General features: G+C 46.1%; 1 protein-coding gene across 2 annotated transcripts; it reads left to right on the plus strand.

The window, feature by feature from the left end:
* Positions 1–1,942: 1,942 nt before the first annotated feature.
* On the plus strand, positions 1,943–13,892 carry LOC130483586 (transforming protein RhoA-like). Of its 2 annotated transcripts, none has more exons than XM_056856384.1 (5): positions 1,943–2,026; positions 8,855–9,015; positions 12,459–12,579; positions 13,102–13,232; positions 13,702–13,892. In XM_056856384.1, the coding sequence occupies exons 2-5, from the start codon at positions 8,860–8,862 to the stop codon at positions 13,873–13,875; spliced, it is 582 nt and encodes a 193-aa protein (XP_056712362.1). In that variant the 5' UTR covers positions 1,943–2,026; positions 8,855–8,859; the 3' UTR covers positions 13,876–13,892. The 2 variants fall into 2 exon arrangements, with proteins under 2 accessions (XP_056712362.1, XP_056712370.1); XM_056856392.1 differs by having other exon boundaries at positions 1,968–2,026; positions 8,858–9,015.
* The last annotated feature ends 5,323 nt before the right edge of the window (positions 13,893–19,215 follow it).

Raw genomic sequence — 19,215 nt, forward strand, 5'->3', positions numbered from 1 at the left:
TGATGGACGAAGGGTCTGGTTCAGTATAAGGCAGCTTCATGGTTCTATGATATTTTTATTGCCATAAACAAGTGGCTGGGGTCCCAGAGGTAGCATCTTTGCTAATACTCTGAGTAAAAGCCTCACCTGTAGTCCAGCACTGCTGCCGGCCAACTCAACACTACGATTTTGCAACAAACAATTTGTTTGCTGCTAGTCTAAATAGTGTGGTTCTCCTGTGTCTCATGGGGAATGGTATTTTTGCTTCAACTTAGTATTTCTAGAAGGCACAAACTCAAAAGTATTGCAAAGGATAGGACCCAGGTGCATTAAGGAAAACAAAAAAGACAGTTGCTAAGTACTTACAATCCACCTTACATCTGATCTTGGTAGTTGCAACTCTTTTTCATATAATTCCTCCCCTGTCACCATGGTAAAATCCCGGCTCCAAAGAGTTTCCAAAACAAAGCCCCAAACAAAGAATCAGCTCCCTTATGCAAATCCCACCCTACGTGTGTGCCCCGGGGTCTCAGCCAATCTGGATGCCAAGTCTTGGGACTCCAGCCCACCAAACATGAAAGGGCTAGTTTGTTGCCCTCTCCCCGTTGGAAAGGGATGCTCAGTATCCGGCAAAATGCATGGCCTCCCCTTCGTCCTAGCCTCAGAGGGCCTGGACAGCTTTCATTCACTATAACTATGACGTCTCTTGTCCCCTGCCCCTCATCACACTGGGGTTGCCATAAATTGTTCATACATACCACCTTCTGTACTAGTATTCCTTTGCCATGTTTTTACTCTACTGGTTTAAAGATAAGTTTCTCTGATATCAACAGTTCATAGTTGACCTTAGTCAATTGCAGTATGTGAACTGGGTGGTATGGTAGTGGGATATGCTTAAGTGTTCAGGGCATACCTTGACAGCAGACAGGATATGCCCACTGCCACCTCTTCTAGAGCCTCTGTGGGACAAGCCAGGCCTAAATTGTGACTGGTAAAAGCGGAGATCATGATTTACTGGGGATGGACTACAGAAAACAGAGACAACTACCGTTTTTATGTATTTATTCACTTCATATATAGCCTGCCTTTCTCCCCAGACCCAAAGGGGCTTACATCATTCTTTTCGATTTTATCCTCACAACAACCCTGTGAGGTGGTTAGACTGAGAGAATGACTGGGCCAAAGTCATCCAATGAGCTTTGATAGCAGAGTGGGGATTTGAACCTGTGTCTTCCAGATACTAGTCTAACACTTCACCACCACACCACACTAGCACAGTTTCAGGGTTAAGTTTGCTAGGTCTGGGTTAGAAAATTTTGGGAGTGGAGCCTGGGGAGGGTGGTTTTGGGGAAGGAACAATCCTCTATAGGAGGATTGCCAGTGACTGAAATCCTGCCCCAGTCATAGTAGAAAACACCCAGTTTCTCCAAGGGAATGGCTCTCTGTAGTCTGAAGATCAATTGCAATTTTGGGAGATCTCCAGGCCCCACCTGGAGGTTGGCAACGGTTTCTCAAAGCTACCCCTTCCTCCACCTGTAGAACAATGTTTTGGTGTACAAGGAAAGATCAAGCTTAGGGGGCGGTCCGCCCTCTCCTATACCCCCCCAATGGGTACTACAGGTGCCAATCACAGGCAATCCCTATGACGGAGTACTCCCGCCTTCCATGTGGAATTGGACAGATGTTCGCAGACAGTGTGATTGGTCAGCTCTATCCACCAATCCGGTTGTTCTACGAGCGGCTGGTGATTGGTCTAGCGTCCCGGAATCAGGCAGCGCCCGATGACGCGAGACAATCTCAAGTCCGGGCAGAATGGCGCTTTCCGATTGGCTGCGGCTTCCCGTCAATCTGCCGGGAGGCCGTCCCAAATGTGCTAACGGCCCCCCGTTATACGACGGCGCCGTGCTGAGGCGTTTGCGTGAAATTGTACAATAGGGCGGCGGCTCCTGTCAATCATGAGGTGGGTGGGGTCTCTGAGGGGGCAGCGGTGGAGAGTCCGGGCGGTGGCGGCGGGCGAAGCGGCAGTGGAGGCTGCCAACTGAACCCGGTAAGATTATGGCGTTTGCGGTGCCGGGGTGTTTTGTTGGGCAAGAAGCAGGTACTTTGGTCGTGAGCGCGAGGGAGACTGAGGGACGAAGTCCTTGTCGCTGAGCCGACGGTTTACGGGCGTGTTTTTTTAAAAAGGCCGTTAGTGAAAAGTTGGCCGGGAAGGGGGGGGAGGGAGATGAGAGAGCGACGCGACTTGCTGTGCGCATGCGCGAAAGGGGCAGTTGGCGCCAGGGTGGGTCGCGCGCACTCTGGCGGTTGAAGGTAAAAAAGGAGGGTGAGACGGCGTTGATTGGATGGAATCTTCCGAGTTGGGGTTTAGGAACGGGCGGGGCGGGGGTTGTGTTAGCGCTGCTTTGCACATGCGCGGCGCAGTACGATAGTTTGAGCGCAGACCTGGGGAAACGGGCAGATTCCACATGAGAAGAGGAAGCGCCCTTCAGACGCGTAAGGGGGGAAGTGACTTAAGAACATCAGAAAGGCCCTGCTGGATCAGACCGAGACCCATCAAGTCCAGCAGTCTGTTCGCACAGGGGCCAACCAGGGTGCCTCTAAGAAGCCCCCCAAACAAGACGACTGCAGCATTATCCTCCTGCCTGTGTTCCACAGCACCTAATATAATAGGCATGCTCCTCTGATCCTGGAGAGAATAGGTTTGCATCATGACTGGTGTCAGTTTTGACTAGTAGCCATGGATAGCCCTATCCTCCATGAACATGTCCACTCTCTTAAACCCTTCCAAGTTTCAGACTGAAGCTGGTGGGATGTGTGTGTAAAGCGGCATCAAGTCACAGCTGATTTGTGGTGGCCCCGTAGGGTTTTCAAGGCAAGTAATGAAGCAGAGGTGGTTGACCGTTGCCTGCTTCTGCAGAGCCTTCCTTAGTGGCCTCCCAGCTGAGTTACTGACCCTGCTTAGCTTTCAAGACCTGATGAAATCAGGCTGTGCTGTACCACTCCAGGTCTCCGGTGTGTGTGTGTGTGGGGAAACAGAAGGTCATGAGAAAGCTGGCCTTAGCTCGTGGGTCATACTAAGGGGGTAAAATGCTGGATTTGCTGACATTAATAACAGGTGGTTCTCTATTATGACTGGATGCTGCTGCAGTTGTCCTGTTCATGGGCTTCCTAGAGGCACCTGGTTGGCCACTGGGTGAACAGACTGCTGGACTTGATGAGCCTTGGTCTGATCCAGCATGGTTTTTCTTATGTTCTTATGACTGGAACAGAGCTGAACTATTGGTGAGTTTTAGTAGCAGAGTAGCTGTTTGCCTGTGGCCAGTCTGCTAAACCCAAACTAGCCCAATCTTGTCAGAGCAAGGAAGCTAAGCAGGGTCAGTAGTTGGATGAGAGACCATCAAGGAAGACAGGGGCTGCAAGGAAGAGGAAGGTGGTGGTAAACTGCCTCTGGTCATCTCTTGCCTGGAAAACCCCATGGAGTGGAACTTCATGGAGTTGTCATGAGTGGCTTGCTTCCCCCTGTGGTGGTAAGCACCGTAAAGTTGCAGAGGTCAACTCTGTGGGGTTTTCAAGGCAAGAGATGTACAGAGGTGGTTTGCTGTCGCCGGCCTCTGCATGGCAACCTTCACTTCCTTAGTGGTCTCCCATCCAACTACTAACCAGGGCCGACCCTACCCAGAACTCCTTGGAGGCAGAGTGGGATTAAAAAATACCAGGTAGATCTACTGGCTTCCTTGAAGAAAGGATGTGATAGGAAAAAAACTGGTAGTAATAAACATCAGACTGATGAACTCCTGCTCATCAACGGAAGGTGATGGTATTTTTCCTGTTCTTTGGTCAGAGTTCCAATGATGTTGATTTTCCCATTGAAACTGGCAAAAAAAAAGAAACAATATTCTTAAGGCTTATATCTTTAGGACTAGCAACCATTTATTTCTTATTGGAGTGGGACTAAAGCTGAAGAACATGTAAGATCAGACATTCTTGTGTATGGGTGATTCAGTACGATACATGTCGATGGGTTCTTCGATTTATAATAGGTGCATTTAGTCCTTTTATTAATGAAAAAAGAAGAAGTAGCTGGAGACTATTTAGCCTTGAAGACCCCTATCCTCACAGAAGAGTTTTTTGTGCCAGCAGTGGTTATGCATAGCAGCATGAGTCTGTGGTGAGGGTGATGGAGATGGGAAAAGACACATGCCCGTTTGATTTGCGGGTCTGTTTTATACTGTTTGAATTGTAAAATTTTATTTATCTTTGGACTTGTAACCTGCCATCTGTTCAGGCCAAAGCCGGGCACAGAGCAGTTGGCATCAGGTAAAAACAATACATACAATAAAATATACAGGAAAAGTGCAGTCCTAGTTGAAATCACTAATTTCTAAAGTTAAAACAGTAGGCTCTCAACTGTCTGCACACAGGACCTAAAACCAGCCCCGGGGGAAGCAATCAGCAGAACTCATCTGCATTAAGTTGGGCGCTGGTTTAGCAAGGGGTGACGGGGTGGCAGTTTTAAATAGGTCAGCCTTTGCCGCAGTGTGTGTGGCGGCGCCTTGTGATTTCTACCTGTGGGCTGCTGTCCTTTGCGCTCCTGTCTGATTTCAGCATCATCACGTGACATAGTCAGGCGACTTTGATAAAGTTGGCTAAATCAGTTCATATGAAGGCGCTCTGTATCCTGTGCAATTCTATTTTGCGTGTGTGTGTGTGGTCCAGTGGAGAGCTGATTCTGATTATCTTGCTGATAAATATTGTGTAGAAGACTGTTCTACAGTCTTAATTAAGGAGTTGCTGTAACCTAACCATGTACCTACCAGTTTAAAACAGCAGGCCATGCTCATATATGTTGCACCAATTTCCACCAGCCCCCCTCTCCTTCCTCTGCAGATCCCCACTAGGCTGTTCCTAAGGATCCACTCTTTTTCTTGGCCTGAGTGGGGCAGCACAGCACACAAGGATCAAGAGTTGAGAGCCAGTGTGGTGTAGTGGTTAAGAGCGGTGAACTCTAAGCTAGAGAACTGGGTTTGATTCCCCACTCCTCCACATAAGTGGCGGAGTCTAATCTGGTGAACTGGATTTGTTTCCCCGTTCCTACACAGGAAGCCAGCTGGGTGACTTTGGGCCAGTCACAGCTCTCTCAGCCCCACCTACCTCACAGGGTGTCTGTTGTGGGGAGGGTGATTGTAAGCCAGTTTGGTTCTCCCTTAAGTGGTAGAGAAAGTCGGCATATAAAAACCAACTCTTCTTCTTGGGAGAGCCCCCCCCCAAAAAAGTGCCAGTTCTCAGTACCAGTTCGTGCCGTCACAAAGAAGCCGTGCTCTTCTCTTGAACATTACTGTCCCTGTACCAGTATGGGGCTCTTGATAGAGGACTCAACTACATCACAGGGCTGTCCTAACATTCACATCTTCCCCTGTAGATTATGGACTCTATGTGGCAGGGCGGCTTTAAACCACTTTACTACCCCCACTCTTCATGTGCATAACATGTCAGAGTTCTATCTCCAATATGGTAAAAGGTAAATGTAGTCCCCTGTGCAAGCACCGCATCATTCCTGACCCATGGGGTGACGTCACATCCCGACATTTACTAGGCAGACTGTGTTTACGGGGTGGTTTGCCATTGCCTTCCAAAGTTGTCTACACTTTACCCCCAGCAAGATGGGTACGCCAGTATGGAGGACACCAATATTCAATGCTTTCTTCCTCCTTAGTGCAGGAAGTGTTTGAAGGGCAATTCTTAAACTTTTTTTTAAAAAATCACATTTTTCTCTTACAAGGTGACACCTGTGTGAAAGAGCATGACCTTAGTCTTTTTGGAGTGCACAGGGAAGCAACAGTGGTGTTCTGGATTTCTACGTTGCCTCTCATGGTGAGCTGTCACTCTGGCTTTTCTAACAAGAGAAAGCAATGGAGAAAAAGTAACCAGGAAATCCGGTCTGCAGACAAAAAACCCCCGATAGTTTAGTATTTCCTTGGGCCTTTGAGGTGTGGTGGCCGCCTCCTTTCCTTTCAACTGAAAGGAAAAATGATCTGAATCCATACTGCACATTATGTAGAGAGCTTAACAAGGAGTGTGTTCTGATTAATGTTTTTCTCTTTTTAATGGTAGGGAGGGCCCAGTGTTTTGTGCTGGAACCTGAGCAGGGGGTGCGGAGGAGCCAAGTTCTGAGTTAGTACTAGAGCATGGGTTCTCAACAACAAGGGAATTCCCCCCCCCCCCGGGGGGGAATGTTAGGGTTCTTGGGGTGGAATTGGGACCTCTATTCAGCAAAGTGTGATGTCCTATAGATTATGCACAATCTGTAAAAGTGTAGTTTGTTTTTAATTTTATTTGCGACATTCCATAAAGTTCATGACTATTTGGGAAGGGAGGAATTATATTCTGAACAATGGTGAAAGGGGGGAATGGAGCCAAAAAGGTTGAGAGCCACTGTTAATTAGAGGGTTCTTTGTACCAGTATTTGAGGACTACTTTTGATAACCAGCAGATAAAGTTTCATTTAGATTTTTTGCTGTACATTTGTCTCTTCCCCCACTTATTAACAGGAAGACTAGTTTGCTGACTCACTGGAGGATGCTGACCCTTATCATGTGTTAGGTTAAAATTAATTGTTTCATAGATTGTAAGTGTCTGGCAGGGTTTTTATTATTATTATTGTAGTTAGGTCTTCTGTTTCACAAGTATGCGCTTAGGGGAGGTTACCCTGAAGCCAAGTGCGGTTTTTTGGGGGGAATTACAGAACCTGTCCCTAATGTTATAATTAGTGGCCCTTCCCCATCGGAAGTCTTCCCAGCTACAGAAGGTACAAAAGTGTCTTGATGTGAACACTGTAGAGCTGTACTAGAGGATACTGAAGCAATGAAAACAAAAATCTCTGCCAAGGATTGCTCTGGTGTTTAATTTGGAAACTTAATTCCTGGCCTTAAAACCCTGCTAAGAAAGCAGACAATATAAATCTTGGCCGAGCGGATTGAAACTTGGTTGCTTTTGAAGTGTGAGAGACAGTTGTTCAGAGCTCCAGATATGGGTGTAACTTTGACTAGCTTTAAATATATTTTGGGTGCACATCCAAGGCAGTTAGTCACCAGGCTGCTCCGCTCCTCCCATCCTAACTCCAAACCTTGGCAACAGGAGTCTTCTGGCCTTAAAAGCGCCATGCAGACTTTCAGCTAAGTTAGGCTTGGCCATGAATCCCCAGTACCAGGTTTCAAGACCGGGCAGTTTTGGTGTTTTTTTCCTAGAGAAAAACACTTCTGTTCTGCATGTGGTGAGTCAGACTGGAAGAAGTGCCAACTGTGGCTCATTTGGTCCCTTTTCATCAGTGGTCTCGGTGTGGTGTTTGCCAATATAGTGAGTGGGCTGAAAGTTATGGCTTAGAGCTGGTGGATCTTTGTAGGGCCTGATGTTGGATAGGATCGTATGCAGCCACCATTACTTAGATAAAAATGGACTGTAAAAAAAAAAAGAGGTAAAGAAATGACGTTTCAGCCTCTGTACCTTAGAACAGAAGGTGCAAGTTACCAAACTGAAATAGGCTATTTAACAAGAATGGTACAGGGTTTCCTACACACCCCAACCTAAAGCAATACCCTTGCTGTACTTTCGTGTCATGGGTTTATTGGATAGGTCTAAAGTTCAGGCCTCTGGACAGGCAGCGTGTAAATTCATTTAATGAATAAAGTTCATTTTTATTCTCGGCTTGACTCAACCAACAAATATTAATTAATATGTCGAAGTGAAAGCACATCTCCTGCTATGCCGGAAACCTTTGGATGAAAAGATTGCATTGGAAGGCCCTTCATCAGTACTTCTCCTGTGGGATCAATCGAAAACATAGGGTTGAAGGTGTGCTGGAACGTTTTGGCTGTGTAGTTCTGTCTGCCGCAGGCGGAAGTGCCGGCGTCCTCCCCTACTGGTTTGGCTTCCCACAGTAAAAGATGGCTTTTGAGGTTCAAGGCAGGGGCATGATTTGGATGAAGTGTAAGAATCAGCACAAAGGTGGAAATGCCAGCATAACTCATGCTTCCTGTCTCCTGCTCTGATGTGATTTCTTCCTGATCCTCCTGCTAGGTGGAGCTGGGCCCTGCTCCCTGTGGTATACAAAAGTAAAAGGTGGCACAATATAGTGGGTGGGCCAGCCACGATTGGTGGCGTGTACCATAAGCTTGGTAGCACAAGGTCAAGTTGCCCACTTTGTGACTAACATTGCTGACATGATTGCTACCCAGATTGCTTCCTTGTCCCTGATTTCTTGCAACCAAATTCTGCCTCCATGGTACAGTAGGGTCCAGCCACAAAGAAGCACTCACCACACTGATAATTCCTGAATCAGACTCGGTGATAACTAGCCTGCTTTACAGATTGGCTTCTCTCATATGCCTCTTTCCCTCCAGAACAGCTTATGTTCAGGAGCATTCTACTTTTCTAGAATAAGGAAATCTGTGCAGATATGGGAGGCTAGCAAATACTCAGTTCCTTCAGGGGAGGGAGGTGTTGTGAAGGGATTTTCATATTTAATAAGAGGCAGCTATATGTAGAGGTTTTCTGTGGGTAATGAGAAATGAGGCATGGGGAGGGAATAGTGTGAAGAGAGAAGCATGCCCGTGTGTGCACAAAAACATGCTGTGATGTTCTGCAGGACAGTGAAATGGATTTGGTTCCTTGCTCCTACACATGAAGCCAGCTGGGTGACCTTGGGCCGGTCACGCTCTCTCAGCCTCACCTACCTCCCAGGATGTCTGTTGTGGGGAGGGGAAGGTGATTTTAAGCCAGTTTGAGTCTCCCTTATGTGGTAAAGAAAGTCGGCATATAAAAACCAACTCTTCTTCTTCTTCTGTGTCAGTCTTGATAAAGAAAGCTCTTTTCCTTTCAGAAGAGATGGCTGCCATACGCAAGAAACTGGTCATCGTGGGAGACGGCGCGTGTGGGAAGACCTGCCTCCTTATTGTCTTCAGCAAGGACCAGTTCCCGGAGGTATATGTCCCCACCGTCTTCGAGAACTATGTGGCTGACATCGAGGTCGATGGAAAGCAGGTAATGCTGAACCTCGAAGCCGGATGGGTGCTCCTAGTCATGGGGGCAGAGTCAGCGTAGTCTAGAAGTGGAGTGTAATCTGGAGAACCGGGTTTGATTCCCCGCTCCTCCACATGAAGCTACTGGGGTGACCTTGGGCTGGTCACAGTTTTCTCCAAACTCTCTCAGCCCCACCTACCTCCCAAGGTGTCTGTTGTGGGGAGAGGAAGGGAAGGTGATTGTAAACTGGATTGAAACTCCTTCAAGGTAGAGAAAAGTGGGGTATAAAAACCAACTCTTCTTCTATGCAGAGGAGGAGTCTGCGACTTTTTACAGTTGTTTGGTTGCATGGCAAATATGCATGATGTTCGTGTGATTGCTCATTGATATGTAAACCTTAATTTCCACCATTCACTGATGACAGATAAATTCATTTCTTAACCAGTTGCTTTTGTACCAACTCACATATTCATTTAGTCCCTTTTCTTCCCCAAGCTAATGGATTTATTGCAAGTATTTAATAATATAACTGATTATAAAATTAATCTAACCAAGTTCTTGATGGAAATTAGCATCTCAAACTTGCAAAAGGCCAGCATCATGGCTCTGTCAGGCTCACGGTGAGAAGCCGTGAGTATAAATTAGAAATCCAAGTATCTATACACAGATAATGTGGTGGCAGTTAACCTCTGGGTTCTACTATCAAATGTAGAAAAAGGAGTAAAGGAGATGGGCAAAATTCAGAATCTCCTGATTTGAGGTTGATCACAGCCCTTAAAATGGCAATTCTTCCTAAGTTCCTTATTTTATTTTTGACTGCATCTTTTAATTGTCCGCAGGTACCTTCTCATACAGCAGCTCATATAGAGACATTATTTATGCGTCAAGACTTGTAGCCCTGTCATGCATGTCGGGAGGACATTTCAGATAGCTTGCGATATAGGGCCGTTGAGTAGGGTTGCCAGCCTCCAGGTGGCGGCTGGAGATCTCCCACTATTACGACTGATCTCCAGGCAATAGAAATCAGTTCCCCGGGACAAAATGGCCGCTCTGGCAATTGGACTCTATGGCATTGAAGTCCCTCCCCTCTCCAAACTGTGCCGTCTTCAGACTGCCCCCCCCAAATCTCCAGGTATTTCCCAACCCTGAGCTGGCAAACCTACCGGTGGAGCTTGAGACACCTTCGTCAGCTTGGATATGGTACCTTTATAATGGATCAGAAGAAGAAGAGTTGGTTTTTATATGCTGACTTTCTCTACCAATTAAGGAAGAATCAAACCAGCTAACAATCACCTTCACTTTCCCTTCCCACAACAGACACCGTATGAGGTAGGTGGGGCTGGGAGAGTGTGACTAGCCCATGGTCACCCAGCTGGCTTCATGCGGAGGAGTGGGAAAACCAACCCGGTTCACCAGATCAGAGTCCACTGCTCCAAACCACCATTCTTAACCACTACACCAAGCTGGCTTCCAACGTTTTTACTGCATTGTCTTCACTTTGTAATCCACTTTCTATATTTTTTACATTATACCTTATTCTTAGATAGTTTATTGACTTTATTCTCTAATTCTGTAGTTTTATTCCTGTCGCATTGCTTATTGGTTGCCTTGCGCTGTTTGATTGCCCTGTTTTATATCCTGTAGTCTGCCCTGGGTCTCAAGGAGAAAGGTTGATTACAAATAAATTAATTAATGAAAAAAGATAGGAAAGAAACCATCCTTAACATGGTATGCTTAGAGTTCATAAAGGTTTGGGTCAAGCAGAAATCTAAAACTGCACCTGATCCATCCCCACACAAGCGTCAGTTGTTTTCGACAGGCAGACTGGGAATTTCAACCATTAGTAAAGGCATGGATTTTTAAAAAATTATCAAAAAGCCAGCAATTGTTGCATATGCCATTGTAAAAGAGGGAATGGCACCAGATTATACTAATGCTGAAATTCTCAGCACAGGAAGGGCTGTTAGGGAAATCATATCAGGCAATAGGACAACAAGAAACTGTTTCTAGCATACACCGTCTGCAGTGAAAAACAATACTCTTTAAAAGCAATAATGGAATTATGGGAAGTCAGAGTTATAGGTTACTTTTTTGCTGTGATGACAACAGGGATAGTCACATTCTATGACACTTTGGTAACTGAATTAATAAAACTCTTAGATACTGTAAAAAGACACCAGGATACACTTTTGTGGTAGCGATAACTACAAAACAGTACAATAAAACATGATGTGCTGAAGGTTGAAATACAGGCACTCAAGATGGCCCAGGAAAATAGCTAGTTTCAATGTTGTGTCAACTGCGTGCTTGGCATGCAGAAGGTCCCAGGTTCAATCCCCGGCATCTCCAGTTAAAGGGACCAGGCGAGTAGGTGATGTGAGAGACCTCAGCCTGAGACCCCGGAGAGCCACTGCCGGTCTGAGTAGACAATACTGACTTTGAGGGACCAAGGGTCTGATTCAGTATAAGGCAGCTTCATGTGTCTGTGTATGTGAAAGCCTGAGAAGGTAGATTTGAAGAACATAAACACTCCCTTCCCCTTCCTGGCCTCCATCCGTACAAAGATGAAGCCCTACTGTGAAACTTCAGACGCAGCTGACAGAAAGGAACGATGCAGTGGCAAATATGGAGGAAAGAGGAGAAAAAAGGAAGAACTGTCCTTTATTGGCCTCTTGTGAATTATTCATTCTGAGGCGGAATGTAATTCTCAATATAAAAGCATATGTTTTGGCAGCGTTTGCAGTGCAGAACACGCTGCCTTTGATATACCACCCGTTGGCCTCCCAGTGCATGTGCCTGGGGAGAATGATACTTGTGCCTTCGCTTCTTAGGTCTGACCAGCATAATGTGTGAGGCAGCCTGAGAGCCGGCATGGTGTAGTGGATAAGAGCAGTGGTTTGGAGTGGTGGAGTCTGATCTAGAGAACCGGTTTGATTCCCCACTCCTCCACATGAGCGGTGTAGGCTAATCTGGTGAACTGGATTTGTTTCCCCACCCCTACACACAAAGCCAGCTGGGTGACCTTGGGCTAGTCACGCTCTCAGACTCACCTACCTCGCGGGGTGGCTGTTGGGAGGGGAAGGGAAGGTGATTGTAGGCCGGTTTGATGCTTCCTTAAGTGGTAGAGAAAGTCGGCATGTAAAAACCAACTTTTCTTCTACATTTTCCACGTCTCCAAAGCCCAGAAAAAGCCATCTATATGGAGGCAGGGGGGAATGAGCAGTGGGAAAAAAAAGATGGTTCCCTTGGGACTGCTTTTCTTTTGGAGCATGGAGAAAAAAGCATGGAAGCGCACCTCTGTGGCCGAATTCAAACTCTGCCAACATCCCGCTGCATCTGCTCCAATTGGCTTAATTGAAGCACGTTCAGGTTCTAGTGGGGTGTGCCGCTGGCATCCAGTAGATCTTGCAGTTGAACCAGTGAGGACACATTAGGAATAAATTGCTGCATTTCCACTTGTACAGGTCGAACTCGCCCTGTGGGATACTGCGGGCCAAGAGGATTACGACCGCCTGAGACCCCTCTCTTACCCTGACACGGATGTCATCCTCATGTGCTTCTCCATTGACAGCCCTGACAGTTTAGGTGAGTCTTTAACCCCTTCTTCTGCAGTTCGACAGCTGGGGAGGGGCTGTGGCTCAGTGGTAGAGCTTATGTTTGGCATGCAGAAGGACCCAGGTTCAATCCCCGGCATCTCCAGTTAAAGGGACCAGGCAACTAGGTGATGTGAAAGACCTCTGCCTGAGACCCTGGAGAGCCGCTGCTGGTCTGAGTAGACAATACTGACTTCGATGGACCAAGGGTCTGATTCAGTAGAAGGCAGCTTCATGTGTTCATGACATCTCAGCAATGATCTTTGAGCTATTCCCAAGCTATCTTTCATAATGGAGAGGTACAATATTCTGTGTCAGTATGCTTGGTGCAGAGGTTGGGCTCTGTAAATTCCTTCTGGCGACTATCTGGAGGTCACCGAACTAGCCTGTGAATATTTCCCAGTTGTCTGCCGAAAGACGCAGCACAGCATCTCCTGGTGATGTTGAGCTCTGATGGCAAAAGGGCCCCTTTTAGCCTTGTGCTTATGGGACTGAGTCTTTTGTGCCCTTGCAGAGAACATCCCCGAGAAGTGGACTCCAGAGGTGAAGCACTTCTGTCCCAACGTGCCTATCATCCTGGTGGGGAACAAGAAGGATCTACGTAATGATGAGCACACACGCCGGGAGCTGGCTAAGATGAAACAGGTGAGACTAAATACTTGACATCCATGGCTTCGGGCTCGATGATATTGTTGGGAGGGTTAGAAGAAGAAGAGGAGTTCGTTTTTATATGCCGACTTCTCTGATCTGGAGAACCGGGTTTGATTCCTCACTCCTCCACATGAGCGGTGGAGGCTAATCTAGTGAACTGGATTTGTTTCCCCACTCCTCCACATGAAGCCAGCTAGGTGACCTTGGGCTAGTCACAACTCTTAGAGTTCTCTCAGCCCCACCTACCTCACAGGGTGCCTGTTGTGGGGAGAGGAAGGTGATTGTAAGCTGGTTCGATTCTTCTTTAAGTGGTAGAGAAAGTCAGCATATAAAAACCAACTCCTCCTCTTCCTCCTCCTCCTCTTCTTCTTCCTCCTCCTCCTCTTCCTCCTCCTCCAGCTTCAGGGCAACTTTCCTCAACCAGGATCAGGCTGTCTGACCCGGTTGCCTCTTTCCCCTTCAGGAGCCGGTGAAGCCGGAGGAGGGCCGGGACATGGCCAACAGGATTAGCGCTTTCGGGTACCTGGAATGCTCTGCCAAGACGAAGGACGGCGTGCGGGAGGTGTTTGAGATGGCCACCCGGGCTGCCTTGCAAGCCAAGCGTGGGCGTAAGAAGAACTTGTGCCAGTTGCTGTAACCATCCCCCAGCCTGCCCTTCCCCTGCCTGCCAGCCAAGCCGGCGAGCTGTCAGCTTCCAGGCCTTTGCCTCCTACCTGATACTCCACAGGGGGGCAGGACTGGCACGGCCTTTCAGAGGGCAAGCCTGCCAGAGCTGGGCTTGGGGCGGGGGGGGGGACTTCTGAAGCATGGCAACTAACTATGGGGTGGGGTTCCCAGTCTGCCTCGGGCTTCTCCCGTCACTGTGCAGGGGTGGCGTTTTTCCCTTCGGCCCTCCCACCAAAGGTGAGAAGGGACTGGCCCCTGATGGGTCAAGGGGAGTTCCTGGGCCTTCTGCTGGCTCGCTCACTCGCTCGCGTTGGTCTCAATGCTCTCGTTGGCAGCACGTGGCTCTGCTCTGCCCGCGGCTGTTCTTTTGTCAAAGGCTCGCCTTGCCAAAGCGTGGAAGCCCTTTCACTTCACGGTCTGAGCCTTGGATCAGGGCCTCCTGCCCCAGGGTGTCCCCCTTGCCCCCCGGAAAGGGCTGCCGATTCATTAAAAAGTGTCACTCGTTCGGGGCAGGAGGAAAATCCAGTCCTCCGGCACGGTGGGCAAGCAAACCTCCTTGGCCTCTCATCCTGGGTCCCTTAGCTGGCTTTCTCTACTAATCGGCTCCCTGACCTCTGGGGTGCGGCAGAACCACTCAGGGTCGTCCGGGAGCACGCCGCCCAGCCCAAAGGCCACCTCATATCAGCTTTTCCCCGGGGGCTGCCTCAGTAAAACGGCATCAGGTTCTCTCCTCCCAAACAGAATTTTTCTCCACTTCAGTATTTATCTCCTGATAGCAGAGCGGGGAGTTGCCTTTCCATCAGACTGGCCCGGGAGACTGGCCCATGAAGCCTGGCCCCTTATCTAGCAAAATATCTATATTTGTAAGCAGAGGTGCTATCGGGCCAGTTTGTTGCTGTCGGGCGGCTCTCTGAACCTCCTGTGGCTGAAAGAACCACTCCGCAGCTCCGGGCATAAAGGACCGACTCAGCCTCTGTCTCTTTCTCTCTGCTTCCCTTCACTCCCTTGCTTATTCCCTGTTCCCCTGCCCTGTGTACTCACCGCATTGCCACCTGGGGTGTATGGTTTTTTTGTGTTTAATTTGTATTCACATGTTTAAAAAAAGAAAAAGTTGTTGTTACTTTTCAAAATGTACTTGAAAAAACAAATCTGTAATAAATTTGTAGCGATGTTTAGTACATGGCAGGTTTTGCTGCTTGCCTTTTCTAAAAAAATAAATAAATCTAGAACTGGGAGGGAACCTGTCGCTTCTGCCAGCGCTGAGAAAAGGTGACTGTTTGTAGACTGGCGTATCAGGTATGCTTTACGAGATAATTTAGCAGCTGAACCAAGGAATCAGTCATGTGCCTTGAAAGCACTACACATGTTCACATGCCTTGGGTTGCCTTCAGAAGGCAATGCAGATATTGTGCTGCCTCCAGCAAAGTAGAAGTCAAGGAGGGGTAGGAAAGAAGGATGGACCAATAAAGAGGAAGGCTGTTTATTAGTTCTGAGAGCCAGCGTGGTGTAGTGGTTAAGAGCGGTGGACTTTAATCTGGAGAACCGGGTTTGATCCCTCACATGAGCGGTGGACTCTGATCTGGTGAACTGGGTTGGTTTCCCCACTCCTCCACATGAAGCCAGCTGGGTGACCCTGGGCCAGTCGCAGTTCTCTCAGAACTCTCTCAGCCCCACCTACCTCACAAGGTGTCCGTTGTGGGGAGAGGAAGGGAAGGAGATTGTAAGCCACTTTGATTCTCCTTAAAAGGTAGAGAAAATGCAGGGCATAAAAGCCAACTCTTCCTCTTCTGCTTAAAAAACCCCTTGGGAGCCTGCTTAGAAGTCCCAATGCATTCTTCAGCTGTTGCTTTCTGTCACGGTTTGGTTGGTAATATGTTGGATTCTTTAAGAAGGCATGTACAGATCCCTGCAGAGCTGTAAAGCTTACTTTGTAGCTTTGGCCATCGCTCAAGATCTTGGCCTGACCTACTTAATGGGGTAATTTTGAGAATAAAATGGGCAACAAAAAACTGGGTGTGGCACCTTGAGTGTCTTGCATGGATAACGAAGAGATTTTTCAAACTTTGATCTATTAGACAGCAGGAAAAGTTCAGGAGGTCAGATTCTGTGCTCAATAATACCATCCTGAAAAGTATGGGATAATGCACAAACATAAGGGGAGAGTCACTGAATTTTGGTGAAAGGCCTTGATTGGTTGGTTTTTAGGATCTCCTGTTTCAAATGGCTAGGCTCTCCAGATCCTAACGACACCCTCTGTTATTGGGAGCAGGTAGTAAACAGCTTGGGGAGGGCTGGATTCTTGTATTGTTGAGAGGGGAGAATCACCTGTAGTATTCGTGATGCTGGTTATTCCCCACCGCAGTGCCAGGGCTGGGCATACTCTGCTGAGCCGAATTCCATCAACCAGGCCATTTGTGTGATTTTTCTCCTGATACAATTCTACAAAGGGTTTTATCCCTCAGTCTGTGGGAAACAGGATTACAGACCTTTTCTCCCATCCCCTGGACTAGTGTGGGGCCTGTGAGGTCTAACAGCCCCACAGCCTGGGAGGTTGCAAAATCACTCCCTTCCTCTTTGGTCAGTGGGGCTGTGCTCCTGCAAGAGACAGGGTGGTAAAGATCTGTGATCAGTGCGTCATGCTAATGGATTCTTGGGATCCAACCCTGTGTGCACAATTTTGCAGACAGTTGCAGTGGTCAAACTATTCTGCTCTGTTAATGATGGGGACTGATTGCAAAGAGCTATGCAAAACTCAGGAAGCCTTGGTAAGTAAGGTTTGACCACTGGAAATCTTAATCAGTGCCTTCTTTTTCTTCTGCAATATTGCTGGATTAAAAGCGTCTTTTCTTACATGAGGACAATCTCTTTTTTTTTAATGAGATACAGGAATCTTGTTTGTAAAACCACATGGTACTGATAAGGAAGGAGCCCCGTTGCGCAGAGTGGTAAGCTGAGGTACTGCAGTCCAAGCTCTGCTCACCTGAGTTCGATCCCGACGGAAGTCGGTTTCAGGTAGCCGGCTCAAGGTTGACTCAGCCTTCCATCCTTCCGAGGTCGGTCAAATGAGTACCCAGCTTGCTGGGGGTAAAGGGAAGACGACTGGGGAAGGCACTGGCAAACCACCCCATAAACATAGTCTGCCTAGGAAACGTCAGGATGTGACATCACCCCATGGGTCAGGAATGACCCAGCGCTCGCACAGGGGACCTTTACCTACTGATAAGGAATGGTAACGGGTGGTCCTTTCCTGTTTCTATTTTACAAAGATTTTATTTTTTATAAATATAAACAACAGAAAAGAAAAGTTAAAGACCATATCATGACAACAACGGCAATTACATCAAAGGACAAAGAAAGAAAAAAGTATAATAAATAATGATAAATGAACAATAGACAATGAAAGATTATGGCAATTGTGAACTCTAAATAGTGATATAATAATGGGCATTCAACGGTAATTATCCTAATAATCATAAGATGCTCTATACCATACTTGATAAATGTACTAATGTTAGACATTATATAGTGCATTATAAAATTGATAAGAAATAACTTAAAATATTAATTGCTATTATCTATTTCTAAAAATACTTCCAAAATATTAAAAGTTAAGTTCACCTACTATTATTATCCCTGATATATTTAAATGTCCCCACCCCTTTTGGCACATTTTCAGTACAATGTATCAAGAGGATTATTAATAATTCATATAATTTCAACAACCTCCTCTGCTCTCATTTTTTAAAGAGTAATATAAGTAGTATATTTTCCATTTATCTTGAAATTCTTTAATTGGTCTTTTATTCAGATAGTGTACTTTCCCAGTCCTCTTGGCATGGACATTCTCTTGCTTTCCATTTTGCAGCAAATGTAACCCTGACCGTTGTTACCATATATCTAAACAATTCTTCCAAAAATTTTGGAATATTTTTTGGCAAAACACCTAATAGCATATTCTGAGCTTCCATAGTAAATTTAATTATTAAAATTGTCTGGATTTTAGCAAGTATTTCTTTCCAATATTTTTTATCTTTTTACATATCCACCACCTATGATAAAAAGTACTGTCCACTTCTTTATGTTTTCAACATTTCCCTTTATAGTTCTTATCCATCTTCTCAATCCCCTTTGGAGTAATATACCACTGATAAAACATCTACCAGTTTTATCTTAATGTTGGACTGACTGTAAATTTTATATCTTTTGTCCATAAGGATTCCCACTGTTGGAAAGATATTTCTTCAACATTTCGCATTCATCTAACCATACATGGCTCAACCTGTTTTGTTTCTATGTCAAATTGAAACAATAGCTTATAAATTAATCCTAATAAATGTTCTTTTTGCTGCGTTATCACCTTTTCAGATTCAGTCAGCTCACTTATTACTTCCTGTGAATATCTTTTTAATCTTGAAACTAGTTGAAAATATAATAACCATTGTACGTTTTTGCCTTCATCTTTGGCAAGATTTCTTGAGTTTATCATATCTCCATATAAAGTTATTTTTTCTCACATTCTTATCATAATATGCCTCTGTAGGAGACATTAACGGGGATATTGGAGAATTAATTCTTCTTTGGGAAGATTCCCAAATTCTGAGTAGTTTGTCTCTTATAATATGGCTTCTATTTTGCATTGTATTTTTAAACTGGTTTTTTATTCCATTGATCATTTTGTAGGCCTTCTTCCACATCTGCCATTTATAATTTTATTACTCTTTGATTTGGATTTTTAATCCAATCCACAATCCAAACCGAGCCATATATAGTTTGATATTAGGTACTGCACAACCTCTCTTTTTCTCATCTTGTAAAACTTTAAATCTGACTTTTGGCTTTTTGCCGTTCCATATGAACTTATTTATCTGTTTCTGCCATTCTTTCAAGGGTTTCCCCCCCCCCCCCCTTGTATATAGATTGGTAACATCTGAAATAAAAAGTTTAATTTTGGCAGTACATTCTTTTTTTCATTGTAGAGATTCTTCCTAGCCGTGAAATTTCTGTTTCTATTTTGCTTAAAGTATATTTTCCCATATGTGCTGCACCCCCCAAATCTCCAGGAATTTACCAATCAGGAGTTAGCAACCATATCCCTGAGGCCCGTTCCTGAGGATTAAATCAGTGAACTGAGCCCCACACGTTCTTGCCCCAGCCTAACAGGGCTCAGACATACTTGCGACGAACATTCTGACTAGGGGGGTGTTTGGTCAATATAGCAGAGTTTTGCCCAGTCATGGAAGCATGATGTTGAGCGCAGTAAATCAGTCCTTCCAAGAAGTAAATTGCAAAAAAGTAAACCGTGCATTTGTTC

This window comes from Euleptes europaea, chromosome 1 (assembly GCF_029931775.1).
Source record: "Euleptes europaea isolate rEulEur1 chromosome 1, rEulEur1.hap1, whole genome shotgun sequence".
NCBI lineage: Eukaryota > Metazoa > Chordata > Lepidosauria > Squamata > Sphaerodactylidae > Euleptes > Euleptes europaea.